Below are 20,969 nucleotides of genomic sequence, written 5' to 3'. Positions count from 1 at the left end.
ACTTTTCYTMTTTTTTACCTRCTTTGTGGATCTGCTGGGCAGAGCTGCATGGTTTACAGTGAATGTTATTAAGCAGCTAACTGTTTGGTATTTAAGACTCTTATCAGAAAAGAAACAGAAGCCATACTTTTTGTTATTATGTTTGGAGGAAGGTTTTTTAGCTTTCTCTCCGACCCCCTTGGTGCCATAGCAGACATGAATCACAACTTGTACAGAGGATTGCTTATACGATTAGAAGTTAGAAACATTGATCGTGTAACATTCTTCTGAAAGGGTTTGGAAATAAATATGACCTTGACCCAAATAAACAGCGTTTTTAACAGAAAAAGTGATACTTTTAAAACACTCCACTGTTTGATTTTGAAGAAAAAGCCCTTCTAACCTAATTTGCAAGTGTTGCATTTTTAGGAGAATAAACAGAATTATAGAAGCAGAAAATTGTAGGAGCAATATTATACCAACACCAACTTAAGATGTCTTTGCTGCTTGTGGCTGAAGGGTATCCTTGACCATTTCATGCTATTTTGCCAATCTTGTCTATGGTACGTCGTGTTATTATGATTATATATTAATTGAAGTACCATTTTATTTCGAATGTTCATTGCTCAAATTGGAATGTGGACTGTGACAAGAAAAAATGTTGCTCTTGGGGATATTATTTGAGCATAATGATATGAATTAGCAGTCAATTTAACTGGAGTTACACAATACACCTGCAACCCTAGATCTGATCTCCAAAATGCATTGCTTTTGATAAACATTTTGCTATTTGACATTGAGTAACCGTGAATGGGTTACCTTTTTTTATTGTTTCCTGTTTTTCAGGGAGATTTGTTGAATTGCCACCCTCAGGGTGAGTCCCCCTCACCACAGGCCAGGGCTTTACGCCAACCATCTGTAATCTTCATGGGTCGCCAGACCTCCAGAAGTTACGCGACTGAAGATGCCACCACAAGTATACACTTACGACAAGCGGAGCGTCATTCGCCAAATCATCTCTCGCATGCCTCGGAATGCCTGCAAAGTGGCCTTTTGAATGACTCCAAAGTTTCCAGAGAGGTCGTTGCCGACAGCGGAGCATCTTTATCAGTTGACATTTCAGGCTCAAAAGATTCCCCCGACGGCTGTAATTTGTGTGACAAACATGAAAGGACGGCGGCAGTGGTTCCATCTGTTCGTACCTTAACAGCGAGCGCCGGCGTGCCTTTTGGAGGTGATGAACAACTGACTTCACCTCGAGTGACCTTGACGAGGCCTGAGAAGAATAGCCCATCGCCCGACACTATCAGCCATATGTGGGACAGGAATTCACCTGCAGAATACACTCGGGGTAGAGGCTCTGGTCATCAGGAGAGCATAAAAGAAGATGTGGAGAGAGTTCTGCAAAGATCACCTCCTCAAACTGACTTGGGAAAAGAATCTCAAGATGTGCCAGGTTGGTGATCTTATTACTGAAAGATATTACATGCCAGAAGATATCCAGACTCTGTATGTTGTTTCACTGTACTAGCTAGTATTCTATTCCTTAGCAATTTGATTGAAACGTGTTCCTTTTAAGGAACTGCTGAAATGCATATATTTTTACTTATAATGCTACATATTCACACTGATTCAAATAGCCTGTTTGTGTGTTTTCAGAGAAGAGTGAAACCCTTAGTAGATCCAGTTCCAGTATGGAGCTGTCAGTGACCAGCAGTGGTAGTGACCTGTCCATCTCCCTGACTGAGTCTGACCTGGCTGAGCTACCAAAGGTGCCAGAGGGTGTAGTCCATGTAGCCAGCCACACCAGGAGGACAGCCAGCCACACCAGGAGGACAGACAGCCCACCACAGAGGAGTGCTATTCCACCCAGCGAGAGGGAGCTCCGCAGCGCCAGTGTTCACAGTCAATCACTGGACACTCCAGAGCCTAGGAACAGACCAGAATCACGTAGCGAATCCACGTCTCCAGAAATCCCATTGAAAAGGTAGGAGTTCGTTATGTACTTTACATTTCGGTCTCAGTGAAGTGTTGCACTGCACTGGAAAGAGCTGTCTATTCATTTGATGACATTCAATTAAACCCTTATGTCAGCCATCATAACAAACACAGTTCTTTTTAATTTTGTAAACATTTTCCTACATTTTCCTCCCAGACTATCTGTTTAATTCAGTTTTATTGTTGAGTAAATTAAACAGAGGGGCATGCTAAAGCAGCAAAGCTACAGCTCTACATGAGCATGTTCCAKAGTGGCCAAGCTGAACTGGGCTGCAGGATAACTAGGCTGCACTGGAGATTCTGCTCAAGACAGTTGACTTGCGCCACATCTGTAGCCGTCAGAGAGGATGGTGGGAGTCCCGCTCCACACGACCCACCGCACTCACTGCTTCTCAGCAGCAGCCGCTTTAGCCTCAGTGCACCTTATAGGGAGGGTTTAYGACCCGTGACAAACATTATTGCCATAATCCAAGATAATGCTGTAACAGAGCAATTTTCTGCTTGGGAGACCTCAGGAAGTGTCAGTGGAGGAGGACATTTGTGGCTCCATAGAGTGTTCTGGAGGGTGGGCATGTGGACAGGCACTCACACTAAGAAATCCAGCGCTTGGTGTCCTCTGATTTTAAGGATTGCTTGTGATGGCTTGCACAGTGAAGGGAGAGACAATTTCTGTCCATCAATCCAGATCTTTACTGTCCTCTGAAAAACGTCAGATTGCAGGCTATAGACATAGCTGTAATACGCATCTTTCCTCTATGTGTTATGATAATTCTCAGTATATGTGTTGGTAGACAAGTAACTGTTTGGGGGTGAAACTCAAAGGTATTTCTTATAAATAACTGTAGCTTGTCTGTGATTTAGATGTTGCAATGCATGGGTGTATATTCCTCAATGCATAGGCCTCATCTTCCAGTTGTGCATGTGTATTGTACAAATGTTTTCCAAGGCCACAATAATACAGCATTTTCTTTTACAGTCCAAACTATTTTAACATTTGATCTGATACAATTTTTTTTTTTAAATTGTTTGCTTGGTATCAGGGTTGAAGTTTGACATGGAATGAAAATAAAACAGACAAATTATTGTACTTAGAACCTGAACAATGAATGTTTTTGTTTAGATGTTGTGTACTCTATTTAAATGTTCCACTGTGCCCTTTAGAGAAGCTGTAGAGTGGTTGGTTGTGGCGGTGATGGGGAGGGGAGAATCTGAGCTCTCCATTGTTAACATGGAGCCCTGTGTATGAGGCGGGGAAAAACAAAGCTTTGATGTGAAGCTCAGAGCAGCCTGTCTCCAGTGCCACGTGGCCTCACTCAACGTCAAGGTTAGAGTTTATATCGCTTTTCCCATTCAGCTCCCAGGCAGGAAAACAAGCGTTGGCAATTCATTCCATTATTCCATTATATTTCCCCCTGGTGTGACCTGGGTGAGGGAGTAGAGAACAGAAACCCTCTTGGGTTTTCTTTAGTGCTCATCGTAATGGCTGGAGTCTTTCACAGGGATGCAGTGTTTATTTATTTAGGATCCCCATTAGCTTTTGCAGAATTAGCAACTATTCTTTCTTGGGTCCACACAAAACATGACAAGTAAAAAAAACAAAATAAAAAAAAAACACTGATACAGTGATAGTGAAATGCTTATCCGTAAGCTCTCTTTAGTGCAGTAAAATTATCTTAATATTAACAAATAAGTAATAAAAAGTAGTTACTTTTTTGTTGTTGTGGTGATGGAAATATGTACATAATTAGAAGATACTGTGTAATGTCTCTTGTGGTGACTGGGAATTACTTGTATTATGTTGTTGTTAAGACAACAACGTCATGGCTATGTCAGCTGTGAGATGTTTTTTTTCTAAAATCATGTGGAGAGTCTGTAGCTATATGAAGTGTCTGAGTACGAACCCCCTTAATCAAGGGCATTACTTAGAAAGGGTTCCAAACGGACAAAGGCTGTCTGGATTGTACTGGTTAGTCTGAATTGACTGGTTATTGTGTACTCTCACATACAACCGTTTAATAGTGAGAATTATTGTACAGTGTTATTTGTTTTACAACTATTAGTCTTTTCCAGCATTTTMCCTTTTCTTTGTGTGTGAAAAAAATGCCCTGAAAGTGATCTGACACCAATCACTCATGTTGAGACCATTACATTTAGGAAATCATGGTGAAATCTCCACTGTACACAGTGTCAGTGTTATATCGCTCGCCAGAGGCTGACCCCCCTCCATCCCTACTAATAATACACTCCTGATGATGTCGAGACTCAGACACACACAGCAACACCAAACGTGTGGTATGAGACCTCGCGATGAAGCCCTCACAACAATACGGAGAGGTTTGGTGCATACAACTAATTCCCTTTTTTTAGTAAAAAGGTCCCTTTTTGAAGAGCACTGACAAATAAAATGTAGAGAAAGTTGATGACGATTTCAAGGCCCACGCTGACGGGAGGAAAAAAGGCAGAGCTTTTACCCATGCTACTTCAGCTGCATTGAAGAGGACTTAGCGCAGATGGATGGTGCACTACATGTCATGGATATAATTCAAGCTGCCAGCTTAATCAGGATGTTACCAGGAAACAACCTGCAAARGGGAAGGAGCAATTGTTTGCTGACCTCTAACCCCGGAGCCCATTATAGATTGTCATACATTCTTTTTGCCCCTTTTATGTTGGGGGGCTCAGGATCTCGGCTGKGGTTTCTGGGGAATTCAATGAGGGCCACCCAGAGCTTAATGCTCAAGAAAGAGATGGATTCCCCAAATCCACATGCATTAGGCACCCATTTCTCATTTTACAGCCTCACATGGCCAGATTAAATTGTAAATCTCTCACCAAAAGAAATCATCTTGGGTTTTTTCTTGTTGGGAGGTTGGGCTATGTTAGCTGTCCGAAWATGGATGAAATRAGTGTTTTTCTATAATMATTTCCAGGCCCCTGTTTATATTGAAATGAGACACAAGGACAGTTTTGTTCTATGCTCCTAATCCCTCAGTTTATTAGCTGTGTACCCAGTGCTGRGGCACTTTATTTTCCTGCCTGGTATTCACTCTGCATCAATTGACATTGAATTGAATGGTTGAAGGCCCATCTCTGACATGTCAATCAATACAAATGCTACCATAGTGCCTTGATCTCTTAAACCCACACAGAGAGAGGAAAAATCTGTACACACATATGGTTCAAATCCAGTCAKACATTTTGTTTCTGTGTCTTCATTTGATATATATGTTCTTTCAGACTGTCCATGGAGGGATTCTTCCATCTACTGGAGAGCATCGAAGAACGATTCCACAGAGGAGAAAGAAGTGTGTACTGTGTCTCGTCACTTGGCGAYAGCAAACGCAATAAAGTGATCAGGTAAGCTCTTTCCGTATTTAGAAACGATTTTGGTCTTTGTCTTGAGTTTGTCTGCAATTATTTTCATTATCAACCAGTGTTCATGGATCTGGGGAAAATGTATTAGCCTGCCGCCAAGGGCTCTCACTTTAAATGAAGTGTCATCACTTGGCACCAACAATGCTCTTGCAGCACATCTTGGTTTCTAAGGGTTTTTCAAAGACACAGGATTGTCATAGTAACCTCACTTTGCTGCTGAATTATGGTCCTCCTGGCATTTGGGAGTCATTGAAATTCACTGGCTATGTGTCATTTGAAACGAAAGTGACCACTTTTTTCTAAATATATTACATTTTTGTACAAGAGGATAAAGATACAAATGTTTTATTATCAATAAGCGTTTGCAATAGAATAGCAGGGAAGGAAATAACATTCCCAACTTCTTGCCTTTTTGCCAGAATGATCAGAACTACTGTCACCTAGTTGTCAGACAGTGAATTGTGTCTGTTGTTCTCCTGCTGTGGCCTTTGCCATGTGTTTGGGGCTTGTGTGTGTTGGGGCTCATCCCTAACATGGGGTGTACTGAGAACAGCTGCTGTGCTCTATACTCCTGACCTGTGGGCTGCTGGACTGAGCCCCGGGTTCCATGGCGATGGCTCACTCCGCTCTATATATYCGTCAGCCTTTGTAACGCCAGGGCAGGCTTGAATGGAGAGGACCTTGATGCATGTGGAGCAGTCGTCCTTCACCAGCTTCAGAGGTTGTCATGGACCATSTCAATGGGTTGCCTGTTACCCGAAGAGCTAGTTATCTCCAACTGGTCCACCACCGAGGCCAGGAAAATAAGGTAAGGCTTCTTTGAACTCTGCACCAGATAAGTCTTTTTTTGTTTGTTGATGTCACTGTTTTGAAAATGGGATTTATCATTCGATGCATTTCTTTTCAATCGTATATAGAAGTGTGTGTTAGGTGAGGCAGTTAAAATGATCTTCAGGTTCATGCTGGTAAGTAATGTTATGACCCTTTGAAATTGAGCCTTCATGTACAGAATGTTTATTTTCTCCTTTGCGTCCTTTTTTTTTCTTTCTAGAGAATTATTAATTGCTTTTGATATTATTTTTTGATAATTACTTGGTAATTATTTAAGACGGCATGTATGTGCTGTAGAAACCCAGGTAGAAAAATGCTTCAATTGGTCTTGTGTTGCTGCTTCAGGGTCCCTTACTATTATATTAGCTAAATATTCCATCAAGTCTGAGTGAGTCAAGACGGGAACATTTTCAACTCTGCTCCTGTAATAAATGTGAGCTATAATGGAGTCATTGAGCAGAGATATCAGTGCTCTAAAAGTGACCGAGTCCAATAGACAATCTCACCGTCCAAATGAAAAGTGAACCGATTCAAAGATGAATTCCACTTTTCAGACAAAGAGCAGATTAGTTCCTGTGCATTTTTCTTGAAGGTTTGATTGGAGTTCAGAGGAGAGGGGAAGCACGTATTTAGAACAGGTTGAGATTGAATTGAATGTCCGTGAACACATCTCCATCCTCCACAAATGTAAAGGTCATTTGTGTTACCTCAAGCAGTAACTCTGTGTGTGAATGTCATGAGCAAATGAAATGCCCTATCTGTGGCTGGTTTCTTTTGATAATGAGGAGCTCCATTTTGAACTATAGCTCCAAGCTCTGCTATGCCTGAATACCTTATTGTATTCAGGCAAAAAGAAAGTGTCTTGAGATACAGTATCTTTTATACCCTACTGTGGTCGCTTGACCTTTTCTCAGTATGTAGCCAACTTATGTGTCATTAGGTTAACTTCAATTCACAAATATAAAATAAGCCAACTTTGGTCAATATATCAAGATGTCAAACTACACTACCTTTTCTTTAGGTGTACCATGTGTGTTTCTTTCCATCTACAAATGTTGAGKTTTTTTTCTCACCATTACGTGCATGAATGACCCAACTCCATAATCATTTATATTTGAAGTGTTTACACTATATAGATGGACAGTATAAGTATAAAATGCATTCTCTCACTGTAATGAAGTATGTTTATGTTGTATCTTACTGTGGTAAGATACAAGCCTGTGATCTTCGCTCACGGTACTGCGTGTCCTCCACGCTGCAGCTCTCGTCTCCCCCCTGATGCTGCTCCTCTGTGGGATCGCTGGTTCAAGCACGCCCTTCTGCTGAAGGACCACCATGTCCTCACCCCCGAGCGCCTCGTCCAGCTGTTCACTCCACTGCTGCTGCCATACAATGCCTCCTATAGTGCCAAGGTATGCGTCTCACAATACACTTCAAAGTACAGTACCTTTTCCTACAGTACAAACTCTGTCATGCACAGGAAGCACATGTCATGCATTACAAGGATATACTTATTTTTTTTATTATTATTTAGAATTATTTTAACCCCTTTTCTATTTTCGATCTTRTGTCATCACTGCAAACTCCCCAACGGGCTCGGGAGGCGAAGTTTGAGTCATACGTTCTCCAAAACATGACCCGCCAAACCGCGCTTCTTAACACCCGCCCGCTTCACCTTGAAGCCAGCTGCACCAATGTGTCGGAGGAAACACCGTTTGCCTGACGATCAAGGTCAGCCTGCAGGCGCCCGGCCCGCCACAAGGATTTGCTAGAGCGCGATGAGCCAAGTAAAGCCCCTCCGGCCAAACCCTCCCCTAACCCGGACAACGGTGGGCCAATTGTGCGCTGCCCAATGGGACACCCGATCACGTCCGGTTGTGACCCGGGTCTGTAGTTCTGACTCTAGCACTGCGATGCAGAGTGCCTTAGACTGCTGCGCCACTCAGGAGACACGGATAAAACATCTGTACAGACTTACAGTACTACACCTCAGACAACAAGATGTCATAGCAAGGGATTTCATAAGTTAGTTGTCTTTTAAAGATAGTAACTAGCCATTGTGTGGACATTCGATGTTAAGAAGGCAATAGCACTTTGTGTGTGTGTGTGAAATGTAGTGCTTCCCGTTCATCAGATTGCTACACAGGGTGACCTTGACCAAAAGGAAACTCTGACCCATCCGCTAATCGCAAATAACAGGCTCTGCCCAGACTCCTTTCATCCTGTGGCTTATTGTCCTGAAAAACACAGGCCTTTAATTTGTTATTAGCTGAAGTATTGCTGTGGCCCAGGCCCACGTGAATGAGGCAGCCATTAGACCTTCTTCACAACAGAGGCGGGAGTCTTTGAAATTCMCTACTCATTGACCTTGCAGCAGAGCATGCCCAATTAAACCGGCCATGAAATGACACAGACTATTCACCAGGCCCACAGAGGCTGAAAGATTGAGATAAGAGTAAGGTACCATCATTGCTACTCATCTTCCTTCCTGAATCCTCTGTTGCTTTCTTTGTTTGTGTGCTCAGGGTTGTCATTGTAAATTTGACACATGTACAGTTGAAGTCGGAAGTTTACATACACCTTAGCCAAATACATTTAAACCCAGTTTTTCACAATTTCTGACATTTAATCCTCGTAAAAATTCCCTGTCTTAGGTCCGTTAGGATCACCACTTTATTTTAAAAATGTGAAATGTCAGAATATTAGTAGAGCGAATGTTTTATTTCTTTCATCGCATTCCCAGTGGGTCAGAAGTTTACATACACTCAATTAGTATTTGGTAGCATTGCCTTTAAATTGTTTAACTTGGGTCAAATGTTTCAGTAGCCTTCCACACGCTTCCCACAATAAGTTGGGTGAATTTTGGCTCATCCCTCCTGACAGAGCTAGTGTACCTGAGTCAGGTTTGTAGGCCTCCTTGCTCGCACATGCTTTTTCAGTTCTGCCCACACATTTTCTATAGGATTGAGGTCAGGGCTTTGTGATGGCCATCCAATACCTTGACTTTGTTTTCCTTATAGCATTTTGCCACAACTTTGGAAGTATGCTTGGGGTCATTGTCCATTTGGAAGACCCATTTGCGCCAAGCTTTAACTTCTTGACTGATGTCTTGAGATGTTGTTCAATATATCCACAATTTTCCTACCTCATGATGCCATCTATTTTGTGAAGTGCACCAGTCCCTCCTACAGCAAAGCACCCCACAACAGGATGATGCCACCCCCATGTTCACGGTTGGGATGGTGTTCTTCGGCTTGCAAGCCTCCCCCTTTTTCCTCCAACATAACAATGGTCATTATGGTCTATTTTTGTTCATCAGACCAGAGGACATTTCTCCAAAAAGTACGATCTTTGTCCAATGTGCAGTTGCTAACCGTAGTCTGACTTTTGTATGGCGGTTTTGAGCAGTGGCTTCTTCCTTGCTGAGAGGCCTTTCAGGTTATGTCGATTATAGGACTGGTTTTTACTGTGGATATAGATACTTTTGTATCTGTTTCTCCAGCATCTTCACAAAGTACTTTGCTGTTGTTCTGGGATTGATTTGCACTTTTCGCACACGTACGTTCATCTCTAGGAGACAGAACGCGTCTCCTTCCTGAGCGGTATGAGGCTGCGTGGTCCCATGGTGTTATACTTGTGTACTTTTGTTTGGACAGATGAACGTGGTACCTTCAGGCGTTTGGAATTGCTCCCAAGGATGAACCAGACTTGTGGCGGTACAATTGTTTTTCTGAGGTCTTGGCTGATTTCTTTTGATTTTCCCATGATGTCAAGCAAAGAGGCACTGAGTTTGAAGGTAGGCCTTGAAATATTCACAGGTACACCTCCAATTGACTCAAATGATGTCAATTAGCCTATCAGAAGCTTCTAAAGCCATGACATATTTTCCAAGCTGTTTAAATGCACAGTCAACTTAGTGTATGTAAACTTCTGACCCACTGGAATTGGTGGATACAGTGAAATAATCTGTCTGTAAACAAGTGTTGGACAAATGACTTGTGTCATGCACAAAGTAGATGTCCTAACCGACTTGCCAAAACTATAGTTTGTTAACAAGAAATTTGTGGAGTGGTTGAAACACTTACGTTGGAGTCATTAAAACTAGKTTATGTAAACTTCTGACTGTAACTGTATCACAAATCAATGAGTAGGTCTGTACAGAATATCTTAACATTTGATTGAGTAGGGAATATTTGTTTATTTCTTTGTTCTTTTTTGAAACTGATTTATATTCAATCTTATTTGTGTCCAATCTCCTGAAAAGGCTGCTAGCATTTTAGCTCTGGTTCTTGCGAGGCTGTAGAGGCTCTTAAAAATATGAACTGACAAAGAGAAGAGAGGTTCCGCAACCCTGATCACCATGTCCAAGCGCATCAGGAAGAGCCTGAGTGTAAACCTCTCTCTCTCTCTCTCTCTCTCTCTCTCTCTCTCATTATCCCTCTCTCTCGCCCTCTCTCTCTCTCGCCCCTTCTCTCTCTCTTGCCCCCTCTCACAAACCCACACAACAGCTTATTCTCCTTCATTCTCACACACGAGCCCAAACAGAATTTCCATTCACGTCTTGCCACACAGCCTTCACCACTCTGTGACCAACGGGAGCATGCATCTCGCATGCACACTCAGAGACCCTTTGAATATTGAAGGGCCAACCGTTGCATTCATTGATATTTCAATTGCAGTGGTTTGTAAGAGCGCTCTCCACTACGTGGTGCATTTTGAATATATTTAAAAAGAGAAATATCACGAGGAGGGATCAGGACATTTTGGATTGTGAGTGTTGAGTAGGAAGAAAAGATCAGATTGGGTGTTTGTTCTCCTCTCAGGATTTGAAAGACTGTACACGCTATCAGTCTCCCGATGACCTGCCGATCACAACTAATATTGTACAGGTTTGTCTGTTTCTAAATCCTCCTGATCTTCCCCTTCATATTAACGCTCATTAAAAGTTGTGAACAGCCGTCTGAGCCGAGAGGCAGGCTTTGAAGACAAGAGAGGGCCTATCGCTCAGATGATGATGATGATGGCTGGTTTGATACGGTGAATGGAATCACCGTGTCCATCTCCCTCCTCCTCCTCCTCCTCACATGGAGCAGCTCTTCTTAATTGTGTGTGTCCTCTTCTCCCGGGAGATAAATTGAGAGGAAGGAAGAGAGCAGTTTGTCTCAATCCTCTCCGCCAAGTGGAGATAACTTAACGCATTTCACGTTAACGCGAGGATGATTGCGTTCTTTAGGCACTTGTCTAATCTCATGGATGAGAGGAGTGTGTGTGTGTGTGTGAGAGTAGAAAGAGAGGGAGAGGATAATCTCTTTTGCTTAAACCAGAGAGAATTTCTAGTTATTTTCACAATGTGGGAGCAGTTAGAATGTGGTTTTAATTTGCCATGGTTGCAGGCCAAAGTGCTGCTGAGGACACTTCTGTCCCGGTCCAGTGAGGAGTGCCCTTCGGTGGAGAGTGAGTCTTCATCCTGTGGCCTTCYCTCGTTCCTCAACGACAGCGTTGCGGAGGTCCAACCAGCCAGACCTTCTCAGGAGCACCGCGCCTCAGGGATGCAAGGTCATTATCCCTCTCTCACCATTTCTGTCTGGCCAGTTGGTAGCTAATGTGCTACTCCTTTGTAGTGATGCATCACTCTCCGGTTATGATAATGAACTGTATAACCAGCCTCAAGATTAAAACTAACAAGGGAAGTTGTGATTATGATCCTGTCCAATGATGCGAATGTTTTTAGACTATAATTCTTTCAATCAGAAGTAATTTGCACATACTGCAACTTAAGKTTACACAACATTTCAAACTGAGAAAAGTCAGTAATTGCCCAGTGAGACAGAGAGGTTGGGATGTGAGCGTTTGTAGAATGGTGCCATTTCTGTTAAGTATGAGCAATCGCTGCACTGAAAGGAAACTTCCCCCATATGACAAAGAATCACAACACTTTCACCATAGGCCTCTTTCTGAATCCCTGGCAGCCTCAGTCTTCATAGGGCCTTCTATTCAGACAAAGGGAAACCCAGAGTCCCAGCCTAGCCTCCCCCTGTCTCTGAGCTCTGTGTGGGCCTCCCTTTCTTACAGGACTACAAAGTGGTGAAGAGGACAGCCAAGAYGAGAGCCCCGTGGAAAGTATTCCTATTAAAGGTAAAAAGGCAGTACCGAGCCCTGCATTCAGAGTTCTTGTGTGCCGTTTGTTTTCCTCCCACAGCAGCCGATAATGGGCTCTTTTTAAATGGATGGCTGTGGTAGGATGATCAAGGTGAATCTGGGGTCAAAGTCCCACCTGAAGAGCTGTGCAGTTCCTCTAATTATATTGGAGAAACAGTGCGTGTTTTCAGCCGGCCAGAGCAGAGGCGAGGCCAAATTGATAATTTGCGCCCCGCATAATGCAGCTGTTTAATTGTCAGGACACCGGGGTGTAGCCAAAGATCTGTCATTGGTTCTCATTATCTTATAAACAATGCTGTGCAGCAGCAGACTTGAAAAGACGGGATCTGAAAGCGGCCTGTGTACTAGTCCACAGCCAGAATCTCAGAAATTTAAAATGATTTCTTATTACACTAGGCTATGGGATTTCCTACTGGGTGTTTCATGTATGGAACACCCCCAAGRACGCAGGACCACAGAACTAGTCCAGTTTCAACTCTCAACTAATTAAAAGCAAAATATTGTTTTGAAAAKAAACATTTCCAGTCCAGTTTCATGGCTGGAGGCACTGCTGGGCAACCAAAGGTAATGAGTTAATATAGTGTGGCTGTACATGCTCAAAGTGACATGCACTTGTTAGTCCGAGCAAACGATTTGACAGACAACTACAATGGACAGATACTTAGATATATTTGGCATACAAATGTTCTATTGTTTCATCATTTCTGGAAGGCCAAACATACATTTGTTGCCCACAGAGTTCAAAGGATTCTTGCCTATGGATAGCACGCTTGGATGCGTAAACTCGACCCCTGGCCTGAACTTGGATTAAAACGACCATATATAACGCTTTTATGTTTCGATTTACCGTAGTGTGTTAGTGTCATCAACTTGAGACAATTGGCCATTTATGACATACAGCTAGCTGCTCTATAGATTGTAAAGCCTGTGTAGTTCTCAAATATCAGACCTAATCCACTGTATATGGAAGTAGTTAGTGTTTTATTGAAAGAAAATCTCTCTCTTCCGAGTTGGGGTGCCTGCCAACCTGATGCAAAGATAAGGTGGAGGGTGGTTATGGTGTCGTGGAAACTGTTACTCCCCTTGGCGTGTGTATGCACACTGCTTAAATACACAGCTTAGTCGGCCCTGCGCTGTGTTTTGACACACTGTTCATCAGAAGGCCCAAAGAGCCAGCCATCGGAGCGTGTTGTCTCATCAAACACACAGCATCTGAAAGTTGGAAACCTGGGCCTTGAGTCAATATTTAACTCCGACATTTTGTGTTTTTGGAACAGAGACAAAAGCATATCAGCTGCTTAAACAGTCTGCCACGCAGGCAAGGCAGCAGAGCTCTGGAGACGAGGAGGATCTGTCAGGTAAGGGGAAACAGCGCCTGCACCACCCCATCCCTCCAGTGAGCCACCGTGGCCTAATCATCAGTCAACACTGACCATATGTCTCACTGTTCTATAAAGAATTGGCACAAGTGTTGTATAAAGAATACCACCATGTGTACAGGTTTTATTTTGTCAGTCTTCTGTGCTTTTCCTCTCCGTCTATTTACCTACATGTCAATACACAACATAGATTATCGTGTAATTAGATGCACGTCAAAATGTTTGATCTGTCTTGTTTGCTCTTTAAGGAATAAATGATGGCCATGAAGAGAATACTGTGAGGGTTGAGCGCTCCTCTCATCAAGACCCTTACCCTTGGTAAGGACATTGTTCTTCTTCACTCCCTTTATGGAAATAGGCCACCAGACACCAAAGTGAATGATGTACATCTGCATGTAGCGCTCATAATTCCCTGTTAATTTCCATTAGATCAAGGGGGCGCCACCCATTAACTTGTGCATGATAACAAAAGGCCAGACTGTTATCAAGCCTAAAGCCTGCTCTCACTATTTATTGGGTTTTTGTTTTAGGAGGCTAGCTATAAAACCAGACCGTTGCCAACTAAACTAGTTTGGAAAATCCAATCCGACCCCAAATGGTTTGTACTATGTGTACAAACTGTGTTTCAACAAATAGAAAATCAGAAACAACTGTTTTTGAAAAGAAGACTTACAAGGAGGAGTTTTAAGATGACACATCCCTTCATTTCCAGAGCTTCCCCACGTCCTGAATTGCATTTAGGCTGCTCAAATCAAAGTGTTGAGTGGTAGGAAAAGAACGTCTGAATAGCTGCATGTTTTTCACACATTTGAATATCAACACGACTTCATCAAAATCTGCAATTGTAGGTCCTCAGAGCGRCTCTTCACCGGGAGCCCATTTGGGAAGGTAATGGCTGGGTAAACGTTATGAGGAATAATCTTCTCTGATTTCATGTGATTACTGGGCACCACGCTGACACAAGGGCCCAAAGTGTGTGTCTCCCTGGCCAGGCCAGCGGGTCTCTCAGTCTACCTATTAGCAGAGGGAAGGGCATAATGGCCCAGTTCTATTGAGGCGCTACTGTCTGCCAGTGCCAGCCCAATGACTATACCTCTTTAATAAACATGAGCCAATTTCAGACTCCAGACCCTCTGATCGCTCTGTCTCCACTGTCATTAAGGAGCATGGGAAGGCGATAAAACGCATGTAAATGTCGAGGAAATGGAGAGAATCACACCACTCTGATTGGCCACTGTGGCCGTGTTGGTCCTGTGCATAAATTATTGAAATGAGACTAATGACTAGTTTTGCATGCTTGACACCTAATCTGGTCAGGGGAGGAGTGATCTGTTGTAGAGCGACAGCTAAGAGCGGTCACCATCGCACCTCTTTCCTGCTCCTCTGTGATTCCCCACCCCCGGATGCTTCCGTTTTAAGCATTCCACTTACCACAGTCACTTCTTGCGCTTTATTGCTTCTACAAGTGGTCTGGAAACCCTGCACTTGAACAGAAGCATAACACTGCAGCATGCTCTGCCATGTCTTTCTCTATCTCAATGTCTCTCTCCCCATCTCTTTCCCCCTTTCTCTTCCCCTTTCTCTATTCCTCTCTCTCACCCTGTCCTTATGTATTTTCCTCTCTTCCCCTCTACTTCATCCTTTTTTTAAATGATTTGCTTCATTTTGTCAGTGAGCTGATGAGTGACATCAAACGACTCTGTGGCTGGACTCAAAAAATGGCTTCCTCTCTGTTGTCTTAGACAATAATTATGATTTTCCAGTTAAGCCTAGACTACAGCTGAGGGATTGTAGTTTAAAGCAGAGGCTTTGGTGCAAAAAAATGCATTTATAGGCCTTTGTGTGGCTCCTCATTATGTGTGGGCCCAATTCATTAAGTAATTGGTTTGCAGTTGTTTACATGAGTATTACAGTCCTCTATTCAGGAGCCTTTGAGAGATGCATTGTGCAAATGTTGCATGTTATGAATGCAGAATGAGAGGCGGGGGGGGCAGTCCTATTGGCCAAACACTACACTCAGCTGAAAAGCGGAAAAGCGCTGGGTGCCTCTTTGCATAGCAATGACTCTGCCTTTAATAAGCTTTACAGATTAAATACACGCAGTCGATACAAGATGCAAAGAAATACTCTTAACACATTTATATGTGCTCATTTCACTATTATGGCATTGGAGAGAATCAAGGTCTTTCATATTCAGTATTTTTCTCTCCTCCACACAGTGTTTTTCAGAGAGTATAGAATGTGCTGTTTATTGTATTATAAGTCACGGCCAAGCAGACTGAGCTGCAACAACAGTTTATTAAGGATTCATCCATTAGAAATCTTTTGCTGCCATTGTGAGTGGTAAAGCAAAATCACTTTGTGGTTGAGTGGGGATGAAAGGAATAATGCAAGGAGTGAGACTTAATAAGCAGCTGCACTCCATGTAAAGACTACTTGTTCCGCTTTGTCTGGGGGTGCATGCCACTGCTTCCTGTTGTGCAAGATTCATTGTGCTGTTTTTCTTTGTTTTACTGTAGGCATTTCAGATGTTCCATTTCCTTTCTTGTTTTTATATTTTCTTCGCTTTTTTTCCCTTTTTTTGTTGTTGTCCTGGCCTTGATCTAAGAAAAGATTCTCACACTGAAAAAGAAAACATAGGTGATCTCTCCCTCTCCAGTAATCAGTGAGTGATGTGTTTGTAATGCCTTCTTCCTGCTTGACAAAAACCTTGACAATTAGTGTGGAGCGTTCCCTTGGACAACAGGATGTGCTCAGGCATTCGCCCCCCCCCCCAATCACTCAGACAGACAAAGTGTCATAATCAGAAGTTAGCCCTCTGGAGGAAAGGCAGGAGGAAGCGATGTGTGTGGCATCTCTCACAGAACACTGGGAGGGAGGGAGAGGAAGGGAGAGCGAGAGGGAGGAAAAACCGAGATCAGGCACCAGAAGGTGCCAGGTAGAGAGACCAACGAACAGGTAGAGAGACCAACGAACATGCAGACAAACTAACAGAGCCTGATTTAGAACACAGCTGACAGAAATGTGTTCAGAGACTTTCGGCAGAGAAATAATATGGTGACAATTTTTTCCCCGTTGTGAATTCATGGCAAAGGCAGACACATGCCCAGTCTAAAAACAAATGCTTGCTCCTACCCCTAGACACTTGATGGCCCTTCATTTGTAGATCTGAAAGCATTGTAATTGTGTAAGCAATATGGGTGTAACTCCATATAGCCCACTGTGAGTTGATTTGGGACTGGGCAAGAGAAACAGACAGCATTGAGGTGATACTGTCAGAGGAGGTCCTCTCCTCCTCCCACAGTCAATCACACCATATCTAACAGTATTCATATAGTGTATACATCTGTCTAATAGGTTAAAGCAGACGTTTTTACGGGTAGCAATTAAGTACCATACTGTGATTGTCTTCAATTAAAATGGTTAAAAAAAGAACTAAAATTAACTTCTTAGCAAATAGCAATTTCTCAAGCAAGAATTAGACTAGGGCTGTCTGGGAGTGGTTTGAGTGGGGAGTGGAAAACTGAAAATTTGCTGTTATTGGCAGAGCGGTTTAGCACTCTCATATTTGTTTATTGACTAATTTACCGCATGGGGATGTCACCATGCAAGGCCAAAACTCCCTCCCACAAAAACAGGCTGAATTTCAGGTGGTCTTTTCAAACAGCCCCCCCGACCCCACCCTTTTGTCCTCAGAATTGTTCGTAGAGCTCCGAGACMGGATTGTGTCGCGGCACAGATCTGGGGAAGAGTACCAAAACATTTCTGAAGCATTGAAGGTCYCCAAGAACACAGTGGCCTCCATCCATTCTTAAATGGAAGATGTTTGGAACCACCAAGACTCTTCCTAGAGCTGGCAGCCCGGCCAAACTGAGCAATCGGGGGAGAAGGGCCTTGGTCAGGGAGGTGACCAAATACCCACTGGTTGCTCTGACAAAGCTCCAGAGTTCCTCTGTGGAGATGAGCRAACCTTCCAAAAGGACAACCATCTCTGCAGCACTCCACCAATCAGGCCTTTATGATAGAGTGGCCAGATGGAAGCCACTTCTCAGTAAAAGGCACATGACAGCCCACTTGGAGTTWGCCTAAAGGCACCTAAAGATWCTCAGACCATGAGAAGCAAGATTCGCTGGTSTGATGAMACCAAGATTGAACTCTTTGGCCTGAATGCGAAGCGTCATATCTAGAGGAAACGTGGCACCATCCCTACGGTGAATCATGGTGATGGCAGCATCATGGTGTGGAGATATTTGTCACTGGCAGGAACTGGGAGACTAGTCAGGATAGAGGGAAAGATGAACCCGAGCAAAGTACAGAGAGATCCTTGATGAAAACCTGCTCCACAGCGCTCAGGACCTCGTGCGTAGGTTCACCTTCCAACAGGACAATGACCCTAAGCACACAGCCAAGAAAAACGCAGGCGTGGCTTCGGGTCAAGTCTCTGAATGTCCTTGAGTGGCCCAGCCAGAGCCCGGACTTGAACCTGATCTCTGGAGAGACTTGAAAATAGCTGTGTAGTGACGCTCCCCATCCAACCTGATAGAGCTTGAGAGGATCTGCAGARAAGAATGGGAGAAATTTCACAATACAGGTGTGCCAAGCTTGTAGTGTCATACTCAAGAAGACTCGAGGCTTCAATCGCTCCCAAAGGTGCTTCAACAAAGTACTGCGTAAAGGGTCTGAATATTTATATAAATGTGATATTTCAGTTTTTTAAATAAATTTGCAAACATTTCTAAAAACCTGTTTTTGCTTTGTCATTATGGGGTATTGTGTGTAGATTGATGAGAGGGGGGGGGGGGGACTAACCGATTTTTAGAATAAGGCTGTAACGTAACAAAATGTGGAAAAAGTTAAGGGGTCTGAATACTTTCTGATTGCACTCTGAATGGCRCACATGCACAATCCATGTCTTAATTGTTTCAAGGCTTAAAAATCCTTCTTTAACCTGTCTGCTCCCCTTCATCTACGCTGATTTGAAGTGGATTTAACAGCTGACATCAATAAGGGATCATAGACTAACAAGGTGAATCCCGGTCTAAGCTATGTCATGGAAAGGGCATAATATTTTGTATACTCAATGTATATACAACACAGGAAAATCTACTTTTTGACTGCACTGGGCTTTTAATCACACAATGTAAAGTGTTTTCATTTCTATTCATGACAAAAGTAAGTAGAAAATGGAATAAGAAAATGTGTCACATTCCAATAAGTAAGTTGTCTAACTTAGGTAGTTAAAACAATTTGTACACTGAACAAACATATAATGCTACATGTAAAGTATTTGTCCCATGTTTCATGCGCTGAAATAAAATATCCCAGAAATGTTCCATATGCACAAAAAATGTATTTCTCTCAAATGTTTTGCACAAATTTGTTTACATCCCTGTTATTGTGCATTTCTCATTTGCCAAGATATTCCATCCACCTGACAGGTGTGGCATATCAAGAAGCTGATTAATCATTACACAGGTGCAACATGTGCTGGGGACAATAAAAGGCCAATCAGTTTTGTCACACAACACAATGCCACAGATGTCTCAAGTTTTGAAAGCGTGTGCAATTGGGGTGCTGACTGCAGGAATGTCCACCAGAGCTGTTGCCAGAGAATTGGATGTTCATTTCTCTACCATAAGCGTTGTTTTAGAGAATTTTGCTTAATGTCCAACTGGCCTCACAACCGCAGACCACRTGTAACCATGCCAGCCCAGGACCTCCACATTGAATTTCTTCAGCTGTGGGATCATCTGAGGGGAGTGCTGCCTGTAATAAAGCCATTTAGTGTGGAAAAACTMATTTTGATTGCCTGGGCTTGGCTCCACAGTGGGTGGGCCTATGCCCTCCCAGGCTCACCCATGGCTGTGCCCTTGCCCAGTCATGTGAAATCCATAGATTAGGGCCAAATGGCGCCGGAGAAGAAGGCTGACATTTTTACGTGTTTTTTTTGTTTGTTTGTTTGCGTTGTTTGTAACTTTTTTATTTTCTAACATATTTTGTACATAATGTTGCTGCTACCATCTCTTATGACCGAAAATAACTTCTGGACATCAGGACTGTGATTAACTCACCACGAACTGGCAGAATCCTTTTGTTACTTTAACTAGTCCGACGAGCCCGAGGTGAATGACGTACTGCTTTCCCGGGAACAGGCCCAGATCCCCGTCATTTGTGTGAAGAGAAGGCGGAGAAAAAAGGTCCGGAGGGAATTCGAAGGCAATCGAATAAACCCCCAATGTGCAATCTTTGGAAAATAAAATCGATGACCTACGCGGAAGATTGACCTACCAACGGGACATTCAAAACTGTAATATCTTATGCTTCACGGAGTCGTGGCTGACCGACAACATTATCAACATACAGCTGGCTGGWTATACGCTGTATCGGCAGGATAGAACGGCGGCGTCTGATAAGATAAGGGGTGGCGGACTATGTATTTTTGTAAATAACAGCTGGTGCACTATATCTAAGGAAGTCTCAAGGTTTTTCTCCTAGTGGCTGTGGACTTTAATGCAGGGAAACTTAAATYGGTCTTACCACATTTCTATCAGYATGTTAAATGTGCAACCAGAGGGAAAAGAACTCTGGACCACCTTTACTCCACACATAGAGACGCATACAAAGCTCTCCCTCGCCCTCCATTTGGCAAATCTGACCATAATTCTATTCTCCTGATTCCTGCTTACAAGCAAAAATTAAAGCAGGAAGCACCAGTGACTAGATCAATAAAAAGTGGTCAGTTGAAGCAGATGCTAAGCTACAGGACTGTTTTGCTAGCACAGACTGGAATATGTTCCTGGATYCCTCCGATGGCATTGAGGAGTACACCACATCAGTCATTGGTTTCCATCAATAAGTGYATCGATGACTTCATCCAAACAGTGACCGTGCGTACATTCCCCAACCAGAACCCATGAATTACAAGCAACATCCGCACTGAGCTAAAGGCTAGAGCTGCCGCTTTCAAGGAGCGGGACTCTAACCCGGAAGCTTATAAGAAATCTTGCTATGCCCTTCGACAAACCATCAAACAGGCAAAATGTCAATACAGGACTAAGATTGAATCGTACTACACCGGTTTTGACGCACGTCAGGTGTGGCAGGGCCTACAAACCATTACAAACTACAAAGGGAAGCACAGCCGAGAGCTGCTCAATGACACGAGTCTACCAGACGAGCTAAACTACTTCTATGCTTGCTTCGAGGCAAATAACACTAAAACATGCATGCAAGCACCAGCTGTTCCGG

The 20,969-nt window shown here is 43.2% G+C and overlaps 1 protein-coding gene across 3 annotated transcripts in view; it reads left to right on the top strand.

Annotated features, from left to right (window-relative positions):
- Positions 1 to 20,969, top strand: part of LOC111963168 (centrosomal protein kizuna) — a 35,125-nt gene that overhangs the window by 5,155 nt on the left and 9,001 nt on the right. For 2 of the 3 annotated variants that reach the window (XM_023986434.2, XM_023986432.2), the window contains 9 exons: positions 826 to 1,435; positions 1,639 to 1,966; positions 5,215 to 5,334; positions 5,996 to 6,160; positions 7,445 to 7,595; positions 11,577 to 11,739; positions 12,256 to 12,318; positions 13,620 to 13,700; positions 13,970 to 14,039. In XM_023986434.2, the coding sequence (XP_023842202.1) occupies positions 826 to 1,435; positions 1,639 to 1,966; positions 5,215 to 5,334; positions 5,996 to 6,160; positions 7,445 to 7,595; positions 11,577 to 11,739; positions 12,256 to 12,318; positions 13,620 to 13,700; positions 13,970 to 14,039 (1,751 nt within the window). Of the gene's footprint in view, positions 1 to 825; positions 1,436 to 1,638; positions 1,967 to 5,214; positions 5,335 to 5,995; positions 6,161 to 7,444; positions 7,596 to 11,576; positions 11,740 to 12,255; positions 12,319 to 13,619; positions 13,701 to 13,969; positions 14,040 to 14,569; positions 14,610 to 20,969 lie in introns of all 3 variants that reach the window. The other variant, XM_023986433.2, reaches the window with a different exon arrangement.

Source organism: Salvelinus sp. IW2-2015, linkage group LG4q.2, assembly GCF_002910315.2.
Source record: "Salvelinus sp. IW2-2015 linkage group LG4q.2, ASM291031v2, whole genome shotgun sequence".
Lineage (NCBI taxonomy): Eukaryota > Metazoa > Chordata > Actinopteri > Salmoniformes > Salmonidae > Salvelinus > Salvelinus sp. IW2-2015.
Note: the sequence above shows the minus strand (reverse complement) of the source record. Positions and strands in the feature narration are given on the sequence as shown.